The 23,904-nt window shown below is 48.8% G+C and overlaps 1 protein-coding gene and 1 long non-coding RNA gene across 2 annotated transcripts; both read right to left on the bottom strand.

The window, feature by feature from the left end:
- Positions 1–17,361: 17,361 nt before the first annotated feature.
- Positions 17,362–18,720, bottom strand: LOC136511418 (uncharacterized). Its single transcript, XR_010772698.1, has 2 exons — positions 18,374–18,720; positions 17,362–17,739 (listed from the first exon to the last, which is right to left on the bottom strand). It is a non-coding gene; the product is annotated as an uncharacterized lncRNA (long non-coding RNA).
- A 1,466-nt stretch (positions 18,721–20,186) lies between these two features.
- Positions 20,187–22,973, bottom strand: LOC136511417 (gibberellin receptor GID1-like). Its single transcript, XM_066505482.1, has 2 exons — positions 22,524–22,973; positions 20,187–21,934 (listed from the first exon to the last, which is right to left on the bottom strand). The coding sequence occupies exons 1-2, from the start codon at positions 22,560–22,562 to the stop codon at positions 20,921–20,923; spliced, it is 1,053 nt and encodes a 350-aa protein (XP_066361579.1). The 5' UTR covers positions 22,563–22,973; the 3' UTR covers positions 20,187–20,920.
- Positions 22,974–23,904: the final 931 nt, after the last annotated feature.

Raw genomic sequence — 23,904 nt, 5'->3', positions numbered from 1 at the left:
TGCCGCCAGCCAGAAGGCCAAGCCAATATATCCGCTCATTCGCCCCAATAATAACTCGGCGTCGGCGTCGTACACGCGTCCACCGCGGTGGGGTAGTCTCCGTCTCCTCCTTGTCGCGACCCGCCGTTTTGTCACGGCGCACGCCGGCCGCAGCCGTGTCGCTGGCTGCCAAATGACGGCGGCCCGGCCGGGGTGGGGAGGAGGTCGGCACGCCCGCGCGCGCCCACTGGCCGGCTGGACGCGAGCGGCCAAGCGGGCCGGCCGGCCGTACGATGCGAACGCGGGGGTGTGCTCCTTGGATTTGCTTTGCTTGTGCTGTACTCGTACACTACAGCACATGCCCCGACCGTGACCTATAGGCTATAGTAAGGGGCCGGAAGAGGAGGACGAACCGACGGCGGCCGTGCCCGGGTGGGTGGTAGGCGCACGGCACGGCATCGCATCGGCATTGGACGTTTGCGGTGCGGTACTCGATCGCTTGTCCCTTGCAGCTTGGGCTCTGTTGGTTCGGAGGAATTTTGGAGGAATTTAGATGAATCTGAAGGAATTTGTGAGAGAAAAAATACTATTTCGAATGAAAAAAAAATAGATCAAGCCAGATTTAAGGGCACGTGGAGAAAAATATTAATGTTTGATGTTTGTGGGCATGGATCCGGAATAACGCTAGCTGCGTGGTACAGTTCCGCTGCTGCTCGGTGCACCGGCCAGCCAGCCAGCCGCTCGAGTCGAGGGTGCATCCATCCATGCGTGAATTTTTTTTTTCTTCTATATATATATATATATACGGACCCAGCTAGCCTTTGTCGTTTGTGCTCGAGTCGAGGGTGCGTGTCAGCGTGTGTGAACGGACGAAAGTAGATAGCCCAGCCGGCATCGGTCCTAATCCGGCTTGTTTGCCCAACTAAAACCACGCGCGCCGAGGTTCGATTCGTAGGTATACGTCACGATCCCGTGGGCAGCCGGCGGCATTGCACGTTTTTTTTTAATCATCGGTTTCATGAGCCGTACTATTCAGGTAAAAGAACCGTGTTTCAGCTATAAGGCCACGTTTAGTTTCAAACCCAAATTCCTAAAAAATACTATAGTAGCCACCACATCGAATCTTGCGATACGTTCATAGAGCATTAAATATACACGAAAAAAACTAATTACACAGTTTGGTGGGAAATCGCGACACGAACGTTTTGAGCCTAATTGGTCCATGATTGAACACTAATTGCCAAATAAAAACAAAAGTGCTACAGTAACCCAAATTCTAAAATTCGGCCAACTAAACGCGGGCTAAATTTTCAGCGAAGCCAGCGTAGCCATCATGGTCATGTGACGCGACGCCGGTACTAGACCCGTCAAGCGCCAAACGCTTCGGTCCATCGGATTCTCGGCCGCATATCTGTTACGCGCGTACGCGGTCGAGCGACGAACACGTATCCACTATCCGGTGGTGGTTTGGACTTTGGACCATCATCGGTTTTGTTTTGGTCCACCTTTTGGGACATCGTCGCCCGGCGACGCGCGACTCTGCGGCAAGGTTCAACGAGCCATCGGTGATCGGCCTACATACTCTAGATGAACCCCGGAGACGATGTGCATGCTTACGTAGCCTTCACAGTCAATTCACGGTGGATCCCTGTTACAGTATCTGTTGTCGCATCCTTCGTCGCTCTTATCGTCACTACTATCGATTGCCAGTGCTGACACGATAGCTGCATCGTCAATTTGCGTTGCTTGCCGTTTGTCCCACCCATTGTCACATCGAGTCGCTCGATCCAGCGGTACGTACGAGTAGGACAAGACGAAAAAACACAAGATAATACCAAGGTGCTGTTTAGTTTTCAGAATTTTGCAAAAATTTTCGAGATTCTCCGTCACATCGAATCTTTGGACACATACATGAAGCATTAAATATAAATAAAAAATAAAACTAATTACACAGTTTAGACGAAATTTACGAGACGAATCTTTTAAGCCTAATTAGACTATGATTGGACACTAATTACCAAATAACAACGAAAGTGCTACAGTACCATTTTCCAAAAAAAATCGCCAATTAAACCAGGCCCAATACTACTAGATTCGCCCAGAGTGCCAAATCGCATGTTTATTACGTACTACTGCTCCATACAAACTACTGGCGCCCACAGTATCAGTTCCCTTCGATCAACGATTAGTATTAAAGGAACCACTCCACCGCGTGCATGCACAAAAGGAAGAAAAGAGTGAGAGGCCAGGCCAAAGGCGGTTTTATGCCCAGCGATCCAGAAGCGACACGGCGTGGCGCGGACCGGTTCAAAGTTCTCCATCCCCTCACGCCTCACCACCGAAGCGCTAGCGTATCAATCCCTCCCTCCCTCCCTCCCTCCCTCGCCTCGCCATGGCATTTATCACCCGCAACAGGAGGAGGGGGGAGGCATAGCCCTGTTCACGTGTCCTTAAATGCAGCTGGATCCGTTTCTTTTTTTATCCGAAACAATATTTTACTTTCATAAATTTCTATAAATTTATTTAGATTCCTCCAAAATTCCTCCCAGCGAACGGGACCCTAGATCCGGCCTCCCTTTTTCTACTGCTAGCTAGTCGTCCTCGTCCAAGCAAGCACCACCCAGCAGCCCGCCCAATCGACGACGCACAGCAAGATAAAATAGTATAGTAAAATACTACGGCCGGGGGGGGGGGGGGGGGGGCGCGGCGGCGGCAGCACGCCACGCCAGCCATTGGCACCGCTTTTGTCACATGCCCATTGCCCGGGTTTTCTTTTCTGGCCCGCCGTCCGTCCGGCCGTCCGGCCCGTCGGCGACTGGCGCTCACTGTGCCAGGATGTTTTGTCCGGGCGTCCGGACGGAGCCGCTGCACCTGCACGCTCGAATCGGAGCCGGCCGGCGTGCCCGCAAGGAACGAACACGGAATGACGGAAAAGCTCCCCCTCCCCGTGCCCGTGCGGCCGTGTCTCTCTAATGCCTGCCTAGTAGTAGTAGTAGTTTTTACACGTACGTACAGTACGTACGAGAGAACCTTTTTTTACCGCTGTGGTGCCCGTGAGTAGTGGTGCGGTGATGCCATTGCCTCTGCCTGCCTTCAGGCTTCTGCCATGTGCGTGCGCGGTGAAAAAGCAGCAGGCCTAGTACTACTACGACTGCAAGGCGCAAGCAGTCGAGCACCAAGCTAGTAGGAGCTACAGCACGGAGGAAAAAAAGTACAGAGAGGCTCCAGGATTGCTTGCATGCGTCCGACCGGGGGGGGGGGGGGGGGGGGGGGCACGCTGAAAGAGCCCAAAAATAATCATCCAGGACTAGCGCCCATTGGTGGACAGAACAGCGCCAGCGGCAGCGCAGAGAGGACAACTAGTCAAAGCGCGCGGGCGAGCGAGAGCCAGGGCGAGACGGAGGAGGGAGAGGAACTGGAACGGAACAGGGTGGGTGCGTGGGGCGTGGCGCCCCATTTAATTGCCAGCAAAATAACCGTATTTTTTCTCGTAATAAGGGCATGTTTAATTTCTAAAAATTTTTGCGCAGTGTCCATCATATCGAATCTTGCGGCACGTGTATGGAGTACTAAATATAGACGAAAAAAAACTAATTACACGGTTGGATGAGAAATCGCGAGACGAAACTTTCGAACCTAATTAGTTCATAATTAGACACTAATTGTCAAATACAAACAAAACTGACACCGTAGCTAAAACCCAAATTTTTTTTTTCATCTAAACGCGCCCAGCGTCCACGCCAGTATCAACTGTTTTTCCGGCCATCCGGACCTTTGTTCCGCCCACAGGGATCCATCCGCTGGGGAAAACAAGGCCTTGTTTAGATCACTTCTAAATTTCAAGTTTTTTCACTTTTTCTCCATCACATTAATTTTTAGCCACTTACATAGAGCATTAAATGTAGGTAAAAAAAATAATTAATTGCACAGTTTAGTTGGAAATCACGAGATGAATCTTTTGAGCTTAGTTGGTCCACGATTGAACAATATTTACCAAATAAGACGAAAGTGCTACTATTCATCGAGTTGAAATTTTTTGTAATCTAAACATGGCCCAAGTGGGATGGGGGGCCCATGGGGGCAGGGGGCAGGGCAGGTCGGCAGGCGGGCGGAGGAAGCAAACACGTAGCAGCGACCAGGCGCAAGGCGCCAAAGCCTACTACGGCGACGCGGATTCCCCGCCACAAGCCAACAAAACCCGAAACAAAGTCATCCTCATCCATGTAGCCAGCCAGACAACCAACCCCGTCCCCAGCACCTCCGTGCCGACGCCCCTCCTCCTGGCCTCCACGCTCCGTCACGTGGACGCGAGCACTACCAGTCGGCAGTCTACCGCTCTACCCAGGCACCAGCTGGTCGCTTGATTGCGATTGCTTATAGCTCGCCAGCGGCCGCCGTGCCGACCCGGCCGCACACGTATCGCCGAGCCCGAGCCGGAGGACAGAACAGAACAGTTTTGCATCGCCCCCGGCGTCGGCTCTCGCGACGCGCCGGGCACTGGCCACCGCGCGCTTTCGTGTCATGGACCGCTCGGCTCGCGCCACCCGCACAGAACAAAATCGGTTGGACAAGCTTGACCACGCTGCCTGATGTCTCTGTGACCGCGATGGCGCGCTGATGTAAAGGATGCGCCTGGTGTGACGACTGACCAAACAAGCAGAGCAGCTAGCCACCGACCGATCGACTCGACAAAACCACTACTGCTGTTAGCACGATCGATCAGATTTATCGGTGCCTGCCTTCTTTTAGTAAACAACACATTTAATTCTCGTGACAAGCGTAACAACATGACTACATGAGAGAAAATCACTTACAAATCACCACCGCTGTGACTCTACAAACGTCTGACCGTGAAGTCGCTTCTGATCATCACGCATAAAAAGATCCCATCGCGCGGTGCCGGTGCCGGTGCCGGTGCAACCAAAGACGTACGTGGCGGGCGGGAACGGACGGACAACCCACGCCAGGACGTGATATCATGGCACCATCAAACGGTACAGACCGGGCGGGGGTGGGAAAAAAACTTGGCGGATTCGTGCCGGAGCGAGCGATCAATGCGGGGAGGTGGTCAAGGATGCCGACGGCCCCGATAACTCATACCCGATACCTGATTGGTATTTGATGGGACGGTGGTGGGACCATCACCCTGCTCGCTTGATCGTATCAGTCATGATACAATGTTTTTCTCACAACAAAACAACAGCAGCCAAAACAACAGCAGCCGGCTTATAAGCCACAGAAACGATCAAGCGAACGGGGTGCATATCTCTCCCCACAGGGATCTAAATTGGCGAAAATCCGTCCCCGACGGGTACAATGGGTACAGGGACTACCCATTGGGGAACCCGACTATTTCAATATTAGGCCTAAAGAAGCCGAACACAAGTATTTTGGCCAAAGTCTGATCAATTATATATATATATATATATATATATATATATATATATATATATATATATATATATATATATATATATATATATATATAAGCTTAGATACAGCTTTTGTTTTCGGGAAATTTCAAGCACTTAACACAAATCTTAGAAATTACCTTACAAGCGTTGTAAGATCACGGAGACTTCATTTATTCTCTAATTTACAACGGTGGAGTGGCCACTAAATAAGTAGAGTATATTAGTACTAAAGGTGGACGAACTCAGAGAACTCCTGATATCGTAGTCTTCATGGTGCATGTGTGAGTGGAGAGATGGTGGAGTGGTGGTGTGGAGCGGAGTCTTTAGTGGATGAGTTCGTGGTGATGGAGCTGGTGGTCTTTGTGGCAGAACCGTCCGAAATAACACACTTACGGAGGCACTCGTCTTCCACCAGACACTAAGCACCCCGAAAGCGAGCTACAGCGGGCGAGTTCCGTCAGGCACACCCCAAGGAAGAGCCCGAAAGATCCATATTTTTCTCCAAGGATCCAATAATGAGAACGAGTTACAATACTTAATCCATTTCATACATCCAGAGTTTTTCAAAATATATTATTACAGTACCAAATTCAGAGTGCAGAATATTAAACAGCGAAAATAAAAAATAAAACTAAAAAACATCTATCGATAAGAAGTAAGGATCCGTCTTCACACAATGGCTACTCCTCAAGTAGTACCTGCAACAGGGGTAAATAAACCCTGAGTACACAATGTACTCGCAAGACTTATCCGACTGGTGGGAATAATTTTCCGACTCCAAGGGATATGATAAGCTTTATGGTTTGCTGATTTCCTTATTGTAGAAAGCAATATTAATAGTGAATCCTTATGTAAGTTAATATTAATAGTGAATCCTTATGTAAGTTAATATTAGCGGTCATGATTAATTTATTATCTAGCCATTCTATATAAACACTTGTTATATTTTCAAGCATGGGTTGAGCAAACAATTCCATTTTATCACCTTTTATCCTTCAGTTCTTACTACGATGCTAGAGTTTAGACAAGCCGCACCGGATTACCCGACGATTTACGAATCAATGTGTCCAGCTGGGTACCCTGAAAACACACACCCCGCTTGTACCTCAGGCACAAGCCGGACCAACCCACCACGCTCCTGTCACGGGGTTCAGATCCCCGTCCAAACTTGGACTCCAAGCCCCCGCTCCTGAGTCCCGGACTCAGTGCGGTGCAAGGACCTCCACCGTCCTCGCCTCCAATCAGTCGGTTCATAAAGAGCCAGAACCCACGATAAGAGAGCAACAAGTCTTCCCTACGTCAATATCCAAGTATGTGCTCGGAATAATAAGTCTGTGACTTGCCTAGCGTCTAATGCAACAACCGGTCCTTAACCGACACAGAGAGGAAAAAAGTGTAACCAGGCTATACCCTGTTGGCCGTAGGGCACAACCTCTTACACTCACCAGTACCCAAACCATATCCCTGTCCGGTTACTCACGCTACCAAAATTCTGAGCATAGCAGCTTCTCGACCTATACTAGTTGGACTCATAGGTAGATATATCTATGCATGTAGTTTTCATAAAATGCCTGTACATAAATGCACATCATAAATATATTCAGTGATCTTTTAAAATAAGGGTTATACACCAGGGCTTGCCTTGGGTAGGTCAGCAGCGAACGGCTCCGGGGCTCTCTCCTGTACGAGGACCTCCTCGTACTCCTCAATAATCTCCTCGTAGTCCTGTTCGTCCGCAGACACGAACTCTACCAACTCGTTATCTACATGCATGAAATGATGATGCAACACTTAATAGTACGGCAACAGCAACTCTTAAAATAAAATACATCTATCAAGCTACTAAACTAGCTCTACCGACTAAGACGTTACGTTACTTATCATTTCCACTAAACAGGTATGAGACATTTCATACATTAACTTAGCAACTAAAGGCATTATTATTCTTAACATCGATTTACTCTATATATGATAAAACAAGGAGTACTAGCTACTCTATTTATCCTCCTATTCTAAAGCTACAAAAATTACAGAGAGTACATAATAATCTAATGTACCTACTATAATTTTTTATGGCTAAATATATCATCAATTTGCCACCAAAATTTCCTACAATTACTAAGCTAAATAATACTAAGATTTCCTAAATGAATTAATGAGTCTATCATTAGTACAGATGACAGTAAACTAACTACACTAACAGATAAATAGCATCTACCCCACGTCCGTCGGAGGGGCCACGCGCTCCGGCGAGCCTTGGCCCTAACCGACTCAACCATCTACCCTAGGAGCAGGAGGGCCTCACCAGAGACGTGCAAGACGGCCTGGACGAAGTTGTGAGGTTCGACAAGGTGGTTGTCCATGAGCGCGGGGTTGCTCTGGTTCACGGCAAGCGTGACGACGGCGTCCCCGATGACCTGTTGCTCTGTCGACTAAACTGCTACACATGCGAGGCAACCAAATCAAGGAGATGCAAAAGCACTGCTCAATTGAGACAATGGGGCATGGAGCGACGCCCTGGCCGAGCACCCGCCTCGATGGCCATGGCAGACCGCCATGAGGAAAATGCCCCATGTTACCTCACTGGAGGATGAAAGTTCATCTAGTCGACTCCAATCGTGAGCTAACTACCAGAGCTAGTTGGGTGTACGGTTAATTTGACGGAGGTGGACGGAGCGAGGCCAATTGGGTGGACGACGCCGTTTGGTCTTAAGGGAGGTCGATGGCGGGGGAAAACTCAAATTGAAGACAGACACCATACGACAGCAGCAGTAGCAGGCTTGGCGCGAAGCTATGCTCCAAATCAAGTTCCAAGCTTGCGCAATTACACGGATGGGCCCAAGCTAAGCGGGTTGGCCTTGGCGTGGCTCGGTTGGTCGGCACGACGCCATTTAGGGCGACTGCGATAGGAGCATGGCGTGGCGTAGTCACTAAATGGTGGAGGACGACAACGTGATGGGTGAGGGCTCCACGTGCGCGTATGAGACCGACACCACAACATGCGACCGTGGTGCCTTGACTCACAAGACGACGGCGGTCATGACACATGATGGCACAGCACGCACGCGCAGCAGCGGCAGCGATGCCACGTCGCAAGTGACGCGAGCGCAAGCGAGGTGACAATGTGACGTAGAGGCACGCGCGTATACCGACGACGACGATAGCGGACCGACCAGGGCACCAGGCCTGTGACGATAGCGGCGGAGGCAGAGCGGCCAGGCGGACGCGACGGCGGTGGTAGGGCGGCCAGGCACGCCGGGCGCGGCGTGCGCGTGCATGCGTCGCGTGCTCGGGCGCGGCAACGGCGGTACGGGTGCGTGCTTGGGCAAGCCAGTGCCGTGGCACCGAGCCGAACCGAGGCATAGTGACCGTGTCCAGACACAGCAGCCGACGGTAACGTGCCATGCATGATTTTTAAAGCGCCCCAAAAATTCAACTCGATGCTCCAATTGCTAAACCATCTATTTTACACCCGAGATGGCATGTTAGGCTACTAAAACAAGCCCTAAGACCATACCACTACCTAACCCGATTCTCCTACAAAAATTGCCAAACTTAGCTTCGTCCAAGCGTTTTCCAACTTAGGAAATTCGACTACGTCTCGATTGGATTTGCGTCGAATTCGATTTCCTAGATATTCGGTACGCTAGCTAGTGAATTCCTTTCGCTGCCCAAGTATTTCATCGCCACCTATGAAGCTTATACTACAAACTTTATTAAAGTGCCATATATGCATTCTATAGTGTTTTTGTTTAATAAAAATTCGTTTAAACCCTAAGCGATACAACGTGACATGAAATATAGCATCTGTTTCCCGTTTTCGATGAACGTTTCAAGTTACGTACATTGCTTTGCACCCTATATTACACACATTTACACATAAATATGATGCTCATGCAGTGTTTTAGCAAAAGACTGTACAGTGTAACACCGAGGGTGTTACAAATCTTGCCCCGTAAAACAAAATCTTGACCCGAGATTTCTTGTGTCTAGTGTGGGAAAAGAGGTAAGAATTACATTCAACGTAAATAACTACCTATCCGAACCAGCGAGAAGGTGGGGGTAATGCTTCAATATATAGCTCTCTTGTTCCCATGTGGCTTCACCCTCTGAGTGGTTTTGCCACTACACCTTGTAGAACTTCACCACATTGTTCCTTGTCACTCTTTCCTTTTCGTCCCGGATTTTGATAGGGTGCTCAATATACGTCAAGTCCGGCTAGAGGGGAAGCCCTTAAATTTCCATAGCTTTATCAGGCACCCACAAACATTTCTTCAACTAAGATATGTGGAACACATCATGTACCACCGATAAAATATCTGGAAGTTGGAGACAATAAGCAACTGGGCTACACTGTTTCAAAATTTGGTAAGGACCCACGTATCGAGGAGCTAGCTTGTCATGGACACCAAACCGATGCACCCCTCTCATAGGAGACACCTTAAGGTACACGTAATCCCCAACTATAAATTGCAAAGCCCTTCTTCGCTTGTTCGCATAAGCTTTCTGTCGGCTCTAAGCTGCCTTCAAATGACTCTGAATTATGCTGACTTGCTCACGAGCTTCTTTGATGAAGTCAGGCCCAAAGTATCCACGGTCTCCCAGTTCAACCTAGTTAAGTGGTGTCCTACATTTCTTTCTATACAGAGCTTCAAATGGTGCCATATGAATGCTCTCTTGATAGCTATTATTGTAAGAAAACTCAGCTAACTTCAGGCATTCATCCCACTTCTTAGGAAAAGAAATGGCACAAGCTCTCAATATGTCCTCGAGTATCCGGTTCACCCTTTCTATTTGGCCGTCAGTTTGTGGAAGATAGGCTGAGCTTCTGAGGAGACGGGTACCAAGACATTGCTGAAGTTGCTCCCAGAAACGAGAGACAAAAACTAACCCTCTATCCGAGATAATAGTAAGGGGAACTCCGTGTAGGGTCACAACCCGATCAAAATATATCTGGGCATACTTCTTGGCTATATATTTAGTGTCCACCAGAAGAAAATGAACAGACTTAGTGAGACGGTCTACAATGACCCAAATAGAGTCGTAGCCCTTGGATGTGCGGGGTAAACCCACAATGAAATCCATAGAAATATCTTACCATTTCCAAACAGGAATGGTCAAGGGCTGTAAATATCCTGGGGTACGCATGTGGTCCGCCTTAACTCTCCCACAAGTGTCACACTCCACGACGTACTTGGTGATGTTCTTCTTTGTGTTGGACCACCAATACAAGTGGCGCAAATCATGGTACATCTTGTTGCTGCTAGGATGGATAGACAACTTTGAATAATGAGCCTGATTCAAAATCTTCCTTCTCAGCTCCTCATTTGATGGAACCACCCATCTATCCTTGTACCTCACTACACCTTACTCATCAATACTAAACTAAGGACCATGTCCTTCGGCAATCAATTTCTTGATGTGAGGAATTTCTAAAGTATCTCGCCTTTGCTCTATAATAATCTGCTCAAGTAATTCTGAGACTAAGGCAATGTGAGCCAGCACCTCTGCATGGTTGAGAGACAAAGGTGTTTCTTCGACTTGATAAGATTTTTGGCTCAAGGCATCAGCTACCACGTTGACCTTTTTAGGGTGATAATGTACCTCCAAGTTATAATCTTTGATCAATTTCAACCATCTCCTTTGCCTCATATTTAACTCAGACTGAGTAAAAATATATTTGAGGCTCTTGTGATCTAAAAAAATATGTACTTTGTTGCCCAACAAATAATGCATTCAAATCTTTAGAGCGTGGACCACAGCAGCCAACTCTAAATCATGGGTAGAGTAATTCACTTCGTGCTTTCTCAGTTGGCGCAAAGCATAAGCTATCACATGCCCTTCCTGCATAAGCACACATCCCAACCCTGTCTTCGAGGCATCACAATATACATCAAAAGGTCTATCAATATCTGGTTGGGCCAAGACAGGAGCAGTGGTCAGGAATGTCTTCAAAGCTTGGAAGGCTTCTTCACAGGTCGGACTCCAATCAAACTTGGCTTCTTTTTAGAGCAGCTTGATCATCGGCTGAGCTATCTTGGAGAAATTTGGAATGAAGTGCCGATAATACCCAGCAAGACCAAGGAACTAACGAATCTGGTGCACTGACTTGGGAGACTTCTAATTTAGCGTATCTTGCACCTTGCTGGGGTCTACAGAAATACCGTCAGGTGTCAAAACATGCCCCAAAAACTACACTCGATCTAACCAGAATTCACACTTGCTGAATTTAGCATACAACTTGTGTTCACTCAATCGAGCCAGTACTATCCAGAGGTGTTATGCATACACTTCCTTGTTCTTAGAATATATCAAGATATCATCAATGAATACCACCACAAATTTGTCCAACTCTGGCATAAAGACTGAATTCATCAGGTACATGAAAAATGCAGGAGCGTTGGTGAGACCAAAAGACATGACTAGGTATCCGTATAGCCCATACCTAGTAGAAAAAGCTATCTTTGGTATATCTTGTGGTCTAATCTTGATTTGATGATAGCCTGAACGGAGATCAATCTTGGAGAACACTTTGACACCAGCTAGTTGATCGAACAAAGTATCTAAAGAATACTTGTTCTTAATGGTTACTGTATTGAGAGGGCGGCAATGCACACACATCCAAAGAGTGCCATCCTTCTTCACAAAAATGGCTGCACAACCCCATGGTGAAGAGCTAGGACAGATGAATCCCTTTTTCAACAACTCTTCCAACTGCTTCTTCATTTCAGCCAATTCCTTCGGAGCCATGCGGTACGGACATCGGGAGATAGGAGCAGTGTCAGGCTCTAATTCAATGGAGAATTCCACATCTCTATTCGGTGGCAACCCAGGTAGATCTTCAAGAAAAACATCCAGGAACTCACATACCATAGGAATAAAGGTAAGATCAGGAAAGGCTTCAGCATGAGCAGCAACAGATAAGACTGGATCTGAGGGTATAAGAAGAGACATCCTATCCTCAGAAGAAGGAAGCCGTAACTCGACAACTCTCTGCTTCAGATCCAAGACTATCCCATATACCCACAACTAGTTTATTAACAAAATTGCATCAATGCCTTGCCTAGGTAGCACCATGAACTAAAGACGATAAGTGTGAGTAGCTAATACTAAGCTCACTGTGTCTGTTCGAGTGTTGACGCACATCTGTGCACCTGGAGTACTGAATCTATAGACAAAAGGTATAGACATAAGAGGTATATTATGCCAGTGTGCAAATCCTATGCTCATGAATGAATGTGATGCACTAGAATCAAACAACACATAAGTTGGATGGGAATCAATGGTGAACATACCAGCCATCACCGGTTCATTTTGCAATATTTCCTCAGCCTCCATGAAATTAACCTGTCTAGATCGGCTGACTGACACTTTCTTCTTGATCAATGTTCGCTTGATTAGCCTGGAGTTAGCTGATGGCTGACTAGACTAGGCTGGCTGGTTTTGCGGACACTCTCAGACATAGTGGCCATCCTTGCCACATTTGAAACAGGCACCATGCTTGTTCCCCAGTCCTTGACGAGGTAGGACCTACTGTCCCTGAGGCTGCTGATGTTGCACCTACTGAGTAGGTGCATGATACTGAGTGGAAGGTTCCTAAAAAGTCTACTGAGGCTATAGAAATGAATGCCCGCCCAAAGATTGATAGGGCACCCACCTAATAACCTATACTTTCTAGGCATGGGGATGACTAGAAGACCCAGTAGCCACCCGTGTGCGCTTCCATTCTGCCTGAGAGTCACACTACAAGCCCTCCATGGCAATGGCAGCGTTCATCATCGCCCCAAAGGTCTAATAGTTCCCGGTATATAACTCCTTCCGTAGGCTGCAAGAGAGGCCATGATAAAAGTGGTCCCACTTCTTCTCATCTGTATCAACATGAGTCCCAGCATACTGCGACAAGTGATTGAACTTGTTGACGTAGTCCATCACGGTCATACTCCCTTGCCGAAGGTCCAAAAACTCTGTCAACTTCCTATTGAGAACACCAGCATGAATATAATACTCTCTAAAGGTTGTAGTGAACTCCTGCCAGGTCACCTGATGATCCGCCTGCTGCATGGCATTGAATGTATCCCACCATGCACTTGTCGACCCAAACAGCTGTTGCGCTGCAAAGCGTACCTTCTGCTCATCAGTGACGGTGAGCAGCAGAAACTTTTGCTCTAGAATGCGAAGCCAATGCTCCGCATCTAGGGGCTCAGCCGTCGGTGTGAACGTGGGTGGGTGCGTCTTTAAGAAATCCTAATAAGAGCAGGGTCCCTCAGGACCGTGGGCACCACCCCCGTTCCCCACCATTGCCCCCGTGCCTCCACGGGCGAAGCCACCAATAGCCTATGCCAGCAGCTCCATGGCATGTTATTTTTTTGCAGAATTAAATGAAAAAAAATTTATATAAAAATTATAGATCTCGACGAGATCTACAACTTTCTAGTTTTGAGTTTTTTCATTTGAAGTCGTTACGATGCTCAAAAAAAATTAATAACATATTTGAACTTAAGGGCATTTTCGTCTTTTCACACCTACAATTTGACGGCGTTAGAGCCCAAACTGACGGAAGTGGCATAGAGGACACAAAAAAGTTAGAGTAGTGGCGCTGAAGACCGCTGAATTTTTTTAGGGGCACACAGAAAATTACGATCTTTTATAATGGCACACAGAGAAAAGTCTCAATAAATTATTTGGTAGCCACCTCCATTTAGGATAATTTGATATACTAATTTACGATAATGTCAATACATATTTACGATAGTTGGGTTACTATAACACATGGAGATATTTACCATAACATTATAGTAAACCACTTAGTATGAAATTACTATAATCTCGTAAATTAACATAATAATTATCGTAACTCAAAGTGGCTACAGAATAAGTTATTTTATAGTCAGCTACAGGATAATAGTTATATATATATATATATATATACTCTCAGGGAGTAGTTACTCCTATATGTATATCTATAGATTTAGAGTGTATATGGCCCGACGAAGTGTATGTAGATGGAGTATATCATCATACTAGACCATCTAGGATATGACAAGTATGTATATATACTTAGAGTATATGGGTATACTTATTTTATATGTTACTATCATAGTATTATATAATATATTAAAAAATACGTGTTCTTTTCAAAAAAAATTTCACATAGTAAAGATCTAGAGTATATTAATATTAGTATGTCAACATACTTAAACTGATAAATGAGTATGTATGTATACACAACGTGATTTATTGATTATGGGAGTAACTACTCCCGGGAGTATATATATGGTCCCTGGAACCCTACCCTCAATTTCTCCTCGCCGTCTCAGCTGCCAGCAAACCTTCTCGCGTCGCCGTGTGCCCATGAGTTCCGCTCGCTCCCTCCGTTCTGACTCAAGGAGGCCGACGTCGTGTCTCTATCCTTCGCTCGGGCTTGCTCACAGTGCCGGCCCTAGGGGTAGGGCATGAGGTGCGACGACCGAGGACCCAAGCGGAGGAGGGACCCAAACTCAGGTATACAAACCCCTAGGTCTTATAGTCCATTAGGCATTAGCAAACTAATAAGAAAAGAGACATAGAACTGGCTAGGCGGCCCAAAAAGATAACATCGATATTTCTTTCATAGTTTCATTTTCCCACAACCCTTGGGTAGAGAGGAGGCGAGGAGTCACGCTGCACACAACACACTCTGATTGTGAGTTTGCAACGTGCGTCTTACGTGGAGCTGGCGAGCCGCGCCGCCGCGAAGAGCTAGACTACCGGAGACACGGACACAGCGCACGAGGACGGTGACCAGGCAGGGTTTCACGACGACGACATCTTGATTCTTGGCTTCTTATGAATTGTGATCACCGATCAATTGTTTAGGCCCAAGGTATTTTTTCCTTTTTTATTTTTAATCCAAATTAATTATTTGTATAGTATTTTAGACTTCTAGTACTTTATACTTATATAGTCATATTTTTCTTCTAATTTAGGTGTTAGAATTTTAGAATATTACCTAAGAAACATTTGTCATGAGTGAGAAAAGAAAACGAATATATTGTTTTTTAATTTACATTATTCCTCGATAATTATCATACATCTATAAATATATTGCTTAATCTATATTGTTCCTTGATAATTATCAGACATGTTAAATTAAAAATATGTTATTGAATTTGTTTTTGTTTTACAAGTAAAATTAGCGCCTATATATTATAAGATTTTATACGTGATTAAGAGAGACCGTTACGACGAAATCGCCAGATGATCCTTAAAATCCTGGGACTGGCACTGCTCGCTCATGTCCTGACTCTAGGAGGCCGACGACGTGCCCCTCGCTCCCACAGTCTCTGCACTTCACCCTCTCTCGCTCAGATCTAGTCTCCGTCGTTCGCCTAGCCCCGCTCGGGCAGCGCGGCTCGAGGAGACCGACGTCGTGCCTGCCCCTCGCTCCGTTCTAGTCTCTCCAGCCACTGCCCTTCGCCCAGCATGGCTCGAGGCAACCAAGGAAAGCTTGACCGTGAAGAAGAAAGCTGCGAGCCTAAGCGTCCCGATTATCGGATATGCGTATCCGTCGGGTATCTGCCCGATCGGGGATGAAAATGGGCAAAAATCTGTACCCGCGATGGAGACGGGATGTATTTTATCTTGCGGGGAAGAGGACGTTTTGACAATACTGACCGGTACATCCCCGTTGCTATTTTAGAGGTGGTGGTGGTAGTAGTAGACGAAACGTTTGGCTCACCGCTCACCGGCTCCGTACGCCTGCCTGTCCGCTTCTCGGCCGGTCGTCGAGTCCCGGGGAGGCCTCGCCGTCGCCGTCACCCATTCAAATTCAATCAAGGCAAAGGTGCCTTTCGGCAGCGTACGTACGCGCTCCGGATTAAATGAGCTTGGGCGTTAAGTCCGCCGGCCGGGCTCCGGACACATCGTTTAACACGTGTGATGCCAGTGCCATGCCAGTCCGGGCGCCTCCGTTCTTGCTTGCTCTCGGCGGGCTCGGCTGGACGGACGGCCTTGGGATTTTTTCTCCCCCGGGCCGTGGATCGTCGTGGTCGTCCCGTCGGCTCGCGGAAAGGTTGAAAGGTCTAGTGGTCTACAGTACTATTTTCTCCGTCCTAGAATATCTGTCTTTTTCGCTTCCCGAGAAACAACTTTAACAAAATATATATTAAAAATATTATTATTTATAATACATAATTAGTATTATTGGAAAGATCTTTGAATCTAGTTTTTTAATAAATTTATTTGGAGACACAAATATTACACATATTTTATACAAATTGAGTTAAAGTCATGGCACGGACACCGAAAACGACAGACAAATTGGGTCGGAGGGTGTGGCCGTCTAGCCGCTCCGGTCCGGTACCTTCCTTGGGGCGCGCATATAATTACGCCGCGCCAATGTGACACGTTGCGCACTGTTTCCGCACTATTTGGGGCCGTACTGCCCGGAGAGCCCATGCTCCTGTCCTGCCGTGCCGTGCCCCCTCGAAAAAGCACGATTTTGCATCAGGACGACGTACTCCTATGCTCATTACCGATTGTTTGAGATCGGACCGGTGATTTAACAGTGCATTAGTCAATCAGTGAATTATATGATGGGCATGGGCCGGACGGACCATTACGTTTTTGTAAAATGCAGAAATTTAAATAATGCTGAAAGGTTCTTTTAGGGTATGTTTGGAACGCCGAATTTTTTTTTCTATTTCTGTATTTTTTCTGTGAAATAAAACTGATTCATGTAAAATTCCTGCATGATTTCTGTGAAATTCCTACGTTCCAAATATATCCTTACTTGTGCTTTCTAGTGAGTAAAAGCGTAAGGTGCAATATCATTTAGTACCATATTATTAATTGATACGGAGATAGAGAATTCTATGTCCTGTATACTATATAAGAGCATCTCCAAGAGTACCTGATAACCCTTCTCAATCCTTGGTTTTTGAGAAGAATGAATTTTTTTTCTCCAATAACTCCTAAACTAACCTCCTAATCTTTTAACACTTCACACTTGGAAAAAATAGGCCCCAGGCGCGTAAAGATACGCGGGTGGCCGTCGCACGTATCCGCCCTTCCCCATCGCCCGCGCGTCGCGCAGTCATTTTCTCGCGCGGTCTCCTCTTCGCGCCATCTGCTGCCCTCGTGTAGAGAAGCCGATCATTGCTGGGCGAGGCAGCTTGTCAATGGCGGCCGGCGGCCTGTGCCTGGCGACCGGCTACGGGGCTCTGGCGGCCTTGTGCCTGGCGACCGACTGACGAGCAATAGCATGACGGGTGCAAGTGGCAGGCCTTCGTGCACGCCGTTTCCGTCCTGCTCGTCAAGCCTGTGGCCAAGGCGGTGGCTCCTGCGTCCGTGCGTGCTTGTCACGAGCCTGAGAAGAAGAAGGGAGTGTGAAAAGAAAAGGAGAGAATGACATGATTCCAGGTGAGAAAATCGTAAGAGAGAAAGATCTAATGGGGGGTTTTAAATGGATATAGAAATAAATTTAGGGTTTATTATGCAAAACATCATAAATCCTAGGACCGGCCAAATTTAGATTTTTGGAAAGTGGAATATTAGAAAACCTTAGAGATAGCCTTCTTTATTTCTCGTAGTATTTTTTTAGAAGTTAAAAAACACCATGTTTTTAGAAAGAAAAAATAGAATACACTTTCGAGATGCTCTAGCCCCTCATGTGAAAGGATGACACGCTAGAAACCACTATAAGGGGAGGTCTTGAGTAATTTGGTCTTATCTAAGTGCAACTAGTGTGCACCCGTGATTGAGAAAACAATAATCCTTTGATCTTACATGGAGATACTTTTATAGATTGATTGAATTGATGTCACTGTGTCAAGCCGTTGCAGGTAAATCTTCTAACCATTTTTTTGTGGTTTATTTTATTCATTCCACTACTACTTCATCTTGTTATATATGCATATGCTAATTTTCGGAAGTAGTACTTGAATTTTGGTTGTGTTACCATTAACCGTGATTCATATTGCAAATTTAAATCATGCAAATACCTGACGTGTGGAGCTCATCGCTGACCGTTTGCGATCGTGATGCTGATTTAACAGCTTGTCAATCAGGACCTCCTTCACAATGGCTAGTAGTCTGCTTGTCCCAAACAAGGATGTCCCTATTCCATCCCACTCTACCCAAAACCAAACACAAGTTCAGAGTTATGCCAATTTTGACGCGGCACGCGACTACCAAATTTACAATTTTCCTATAAGCCGTAACCACGAACCTAGTACGTAGAAAAATTAGGACAACATTACGGCCGAGAGATATAGAAATGACAGCAGGCTGGTGGCGACAGCACTGGACTGGAGTCGGACAGCAAAAGAAACCGAGAAAAGAGACGAGGGGCGGGCGCTAAAGAATGGAGCAACCGGTGACCAAGCTCCTGAACGCCAAGACCTCTTCTCTTTGTTTGATGTGGCAGCGGCCAGCGGCATCCTGTTCGCTGATGCTCAAATTTGGCTTATGCTGATTTTTAGGGCCTCTTTGGCACGGCTTATGCCGACTTCGAATCCATTTATTTTGCGTAAATCGAGGCACTGTAGCGTGAAGCCGTTTTGTAAATCGGGGTTAAAATGAACTAGAAGCCGGAAAAAGCCAGTTTTTCTGACTTCACCGGCTTTGACTTCATCGGCGAAGCCGTATTGGATGAGCCATACAAAGGGGCTTTATACTCGTGAGAAAAAAAACAATATTCATGAAATGTAGTTGTAAGCTCAAGCGAACAGGAGCAATATTTTTGACTTTACGCGCACAGACCGGCGGCGGCGGATACTGCTACCGCTAGCGATGAGATAGAAATGCGAGCCGGGCGGTCGGCCGTCCCGTGCCGACTGGCACTGCACGGGTCTCGGCTCGGCTCCGCTTGTCTTTTTGCTTGACCTTTCCACGCGCGGCGCCGGCCAGCCTGCGCTCTCCCGGCCGTGAGCGTGAGCGGCTTTTGGCAAGTGCTGGTGTTGCACGAGAAAGTCTCGGCCTTTTGATCAGAGGTCCGGCCGGCCTCTCCCTGCTTTACAGCCGGCCGGCGCCCGGCGGGTGGTGAAATTTGTTTGCTTGCATTGCGGAGGGCCATGATGATTAGCTGAGGGCATAATAAACTACTACAGTACGCACGTTAGGTGGTGCCGGCACTCCGGCTGTACAAATTAAAAAGGGTAATGGTCCTGTTACCTGTGCGTGCTCCAGACACGTCTTAATACTTCTACGTATACGGTGGTTTGCGTCCAATCTGACGTCCTGCTGCCGGCTTTTCAATCGATGGAAATCTAGGGTAACTTAGGAGTGACACAAATACCATTAGCTAGCATGCCCCTGTGCCGGGGATGCCACGCGCACACCAGAAGTTCAGAACAAGGTCACATTCAGGAATCATAGCAGCAGCAGCCCGGGAGATCAGGAGGAGAATCGAGCATTGAGACGAGACAAACTGGAGCCAAATCCATCCCCCAACTACTACTGAAAACGGACGAAACGACACGATCCATGCACCTACGGCGAAAGGAAGAAGGAGCATGGAAATGTCACTGACATGGGACGTGATCTTCTGGTAGTACACTCTCCCCTCCCTCCCCTATGCTGGGATCGCAATCCTTCCTTCCACCACCTTACTACACTGACAGACGCCTCCGTTGCAAGTACAGGCGATTACAGAGTTTTTAGGCTGTCGGAGGTTGGATACAAAAGGAATGACACATGGCTTGGGTGCAAGGACACAGTCATCAGCCCCCCAGAGCACCGAAATCAGGCCTGGACTTTCAATCTTTCATCACAATTCACCGACACCCACGTGGAGAAAACCAGAGGCATTCAAGGTAGGAGTACACACGCATTACAACATATTAGCAGTAGCTCAGCATTGTATACAGAGATGGACAAGCAAGGAGACGACAGGCCAAGGCCACACCAGCAAGCAGTAGACGTAGTAGCACATTTCTTATGCCTCTGCTACTTTATACTAGTCTAGTAGTACTCGATTGGAAACATGTTTCACAAAACATGGGTAGGTAGATAGATAATACAGGAGTAGGCAGCATCCAATCCAGAAAGATGAGAAACTACTAGTAATACATCAAACACAGCAACAAAAAGGCCGTCCACCTCCTTGTTGGTCCATCAGTCCACCACTGTACCCAGAATGTTAGATGATGAATTCCCTCCGGGGAGGGAGGGTGATTGAAGGCGAAATAATAGGCTTCTCTCCATCAACCAGGACGCAGATCATCAAGGATCTCCAAGCTTTGTGATCAGCAGAACGAACGACTTCACCCGACTGACGACGAAACAAAAAGTCCTAGAGTTTTATCATCAGAATATGGAGTTGGCTGTCCTTTTGAGTGCACCACTTGCCATGGACAGCAGCAAAGCCTTGCCGTCATCGCCGGAATTCAGATGACCCCCAAGCACCAGCACCAGTAGTAGTATAAGGAGGAGAGCAGATCGGTACAACTATAAGTCAAGCTTACCATCTTCTTGCTATAACAAGTTGAAGTTTGTGTCGAGACGACCTCGATGAGTCTTATGATCAGCAGGCAGCTGTGATGTATGTACTAGAGGTTAGCCCTGAGGAAGTCGGCGATCTCCTCCATGACCTCGTGGTAGTGGTCCGTGTTGGACAGCAGGTAGAAACCAATGGTGGCCTTCTCACGGTACACGAGCTTGACATGGTGGCCATCTTCCTGGAGGCCCTCGGCGTACGCCAGCTGCCGATCGCAGGTGAGGTCCAGGCCCGACACGATAATGAGGCTCTTGGTGAAGGGTAGCCCCCTGAGCCGCCGCCCGTTCGGCCCGAACGGGTTGCACGCCGGGTGGTCCCGGTCGGCGTCCTCAGGCAGGTACGCCTTCCAGTACCAGTCCCTGTCCTGGAGCGTGACGAAGTACTTGCCGTCCAGCCGCCGCTCGGACTCGGTGCGCTCAGTGCCGCCGAACATGGCGTTGAGCAGGATGTTGCCGCAGATGCTGATGCCGGCGTCGGCGGCGCGGACGGCCACGTGGTGGGCGATGTTGCCGCCGGAGCTGTCGCCCGAGAGGAAGACGCGGGGGCGGGCGTCCCCGCCGCTGCGGAGGAAGGGCTGCGACATGGCCCACTTGAGCGCGGTCCAGCCGTCTTCGTAGGCGCACGGGTACCGGTGCTCGGGGGCGCGCCGGTAGTTGACGGACACCACGACGCCCTTGCTCAGCTTCACGAACCGGCGGCACAGGTTGTCGTAGATGGCCGTGCCGGAGGACGAGTGGGCGAAGCTGCCGCCGTGGAAGAAGAGGATGACTGGGAACGGGTCGGGCGACGGCGTGCCGGCGAGGAAGTCCAGGATGGGCAGGGTGACCGCGGCCGCGCCCGCGTTGTTAGCGGCGGCGGCGCGGTAGATGCGGACCTCCAGGCCGGTGGACGTGTCGATGACGTGGTCGAACGAGGAGACCCCCTCCGGGGCCCGCGCGTCGGGGGGCACCCGGCGGTCGAGGAACTCGGCGAGGTCGCGGTCGAAGGTGCCGTCGGCCCGCCGGAGCATGTTGTAGGCCAGCTTGAAGTTGGAGATGAGCACCCATGTGTGGATCGGCACCGCCCCCTGCACAACAAGAAACCAACATCAACAGCAGCAACAGTTTCAGGCTCCTCATCACAAACACAAACACAAACACAAACACATGGCAGTTGCAGCGCCCCCCTCCTATTCGGCTATTCGGCTAGTATTCCTTTGCAGTTTCCTCGCATGGGTGAGAAGGGCAATGCGAGCGGCGATCTTTGGCCTCCGCTTGCCCGAAAAGATGGAAGCTTTGGCATGATTTGGTCGCTTCCCTCTTGTTGGGTAGCCATTTCCGTGGCATCCCTCGCCACTCCCTCCCAAACTCCAAAAACAACGGGGGCAAGGGCGAAGAGGATAAAATTGGGGTTGAGCCCAAAGGGGAAAGAAAGGCAGCGATTGGCCGGGAAATCACCGGCCAGCGCTGGCCCCAATCCACCACCGTCCCACCGAATCATAAAGCGCGGCGGGCGGCACAAATCGGGAGCCGCGGCCCTGGCGCACCCGCCCCCCGAAACGCGCAACCGAGGGCCGGGAGCCGGACGCAAGGACGGCGGGGCGCATGCCCGCGCGACGAAACTAGTACTAGTACAAGGAAGGCCAAGGAAGGAAGCAACGGGAGCCGCGCGCGCACCTTGCACTCGTTGCGGTTGACCTCGTCGCTGCCGGCCATGGCAGTGGGCGCGCGCCGCTCGGCTTGGGACCGCACCGCCGGCTTCACTGCTGCAAGTGCAAGATCTCTCCCCCGGGGCAACAAAGCCTGGCTTTTGCTCACGGCATGGGCCCCGGAGGACCGGCCACGCCAAGTGATCCCGCTGAACCGAGCCCGGCTCGAGCGCGGCCACCCTCCCGCGTCCCCGATCTCCTCGCGGCCAAGCACCCTCCTCGGCTCCTCCAATACAAATCCCCGCCGGCACCGACCTCTGGGCTCGACGAGCCAAGCAGGGGAACGAGCAGCGGGCGGGCGGCGGCAGTACGAGGAGGGAGGCGAGGCGTGGTGTGTGTGTCCGTGTGTGTGAGGGACGCGGGCACAGGGGGCGAGGGGGAGATGGAGGGGAACAGGAAGGAGAGGGGAGGGGGGTAATAGCGGGGGGCGGGGGCGGGGGCGGACGGACGGAGGAGACGACAAAACCGGGCGGCTCAAAAAGTAAAACCCGCGGGGGGTGCGGGGCCCACACGCGCCCAACCCCCCACTTCTCTCTCTTCTCTACCCAAGCCGCTGCCAAATATTTTTCTCTCGCTCTCTCTCTCTCTCTAATAACTCCTCCTTGCTTTCTCCCTCTCTTCGCCTGGCTTTTGTTTGTTTATTTCTTTTGGAGGGTTTCGCGAGAAGGTTTGGATGGATCTGCCGAGGGCCGACGCCCCCTGCCTGCCGCTGCGCTTTGGGGGCGAGACGAGAGTTGCCCTCCTGCTTTTCGTGCTCGCTTGCCTTTTCCTCCGTCGCCCTCGTCGTCATCGTCGTCTTCGGGCCTGGCCATGGGACGGACGGGGTTGGACGGAGCGCGAGAACGGCTGGTAGGTGCACCAAAACGGTGTGCGTGGACGTTGGGCTATCCGCTGGACGTATTCCGTGCCACTATTGCTATCGCCAAGGCTTGGTGCAGAGGAAAGGCTCTCTCGTCTTCGAGCCCCAAAATGCTCTCTCTCGGTGCCGTGTAACCTTTGCCACTTTTGTTTTTTTGTTTCTAATAATGTTTCCAAGTGGTAACGTAGTACACGGCTCTCCTGTGTGTTTTATTTTAGAAAGAAATAACTGTGATCTATTTCGTCGATGCAACTACGAGCAGCAGAATGTGTCTAACACACACACCAGAAAGAAATATCTTGTGTATCTTTGTTACACAAGATACTGATACTGTAACAAAGTTGCGCTGAAACCCTTTTAAAAAAAGTACAGTTGAAATGAAATCTACAAGCCTAGCATACCTTCTTAACCTTAGGTCCGAATTTTTTATTTTTTAGTCTTTTTTTATAGTTTTTCACAAATATTTTTATGGAGGAAAGATTTCATAATC

Source organism: Miscanthus floridulus, chromosome 16, assembly GCF_019320115.1.
Source record: "Miscanthus floridulus cultivar M001 chromosome 16, ASM1932011v1, whole genome shotgun sequence".
In the NCBI taxonomy this organism is placed as follows: domain Eukaryota; kingdom Viridiplantae; phylum Streptophyta; class Magnoliopsida; order Poales; family Poaceae; genus Miscanthus; species Miscanthus floridulus.
This window is presented reverse-complemented; position numbering and strand designations above follow the sequence as displayed.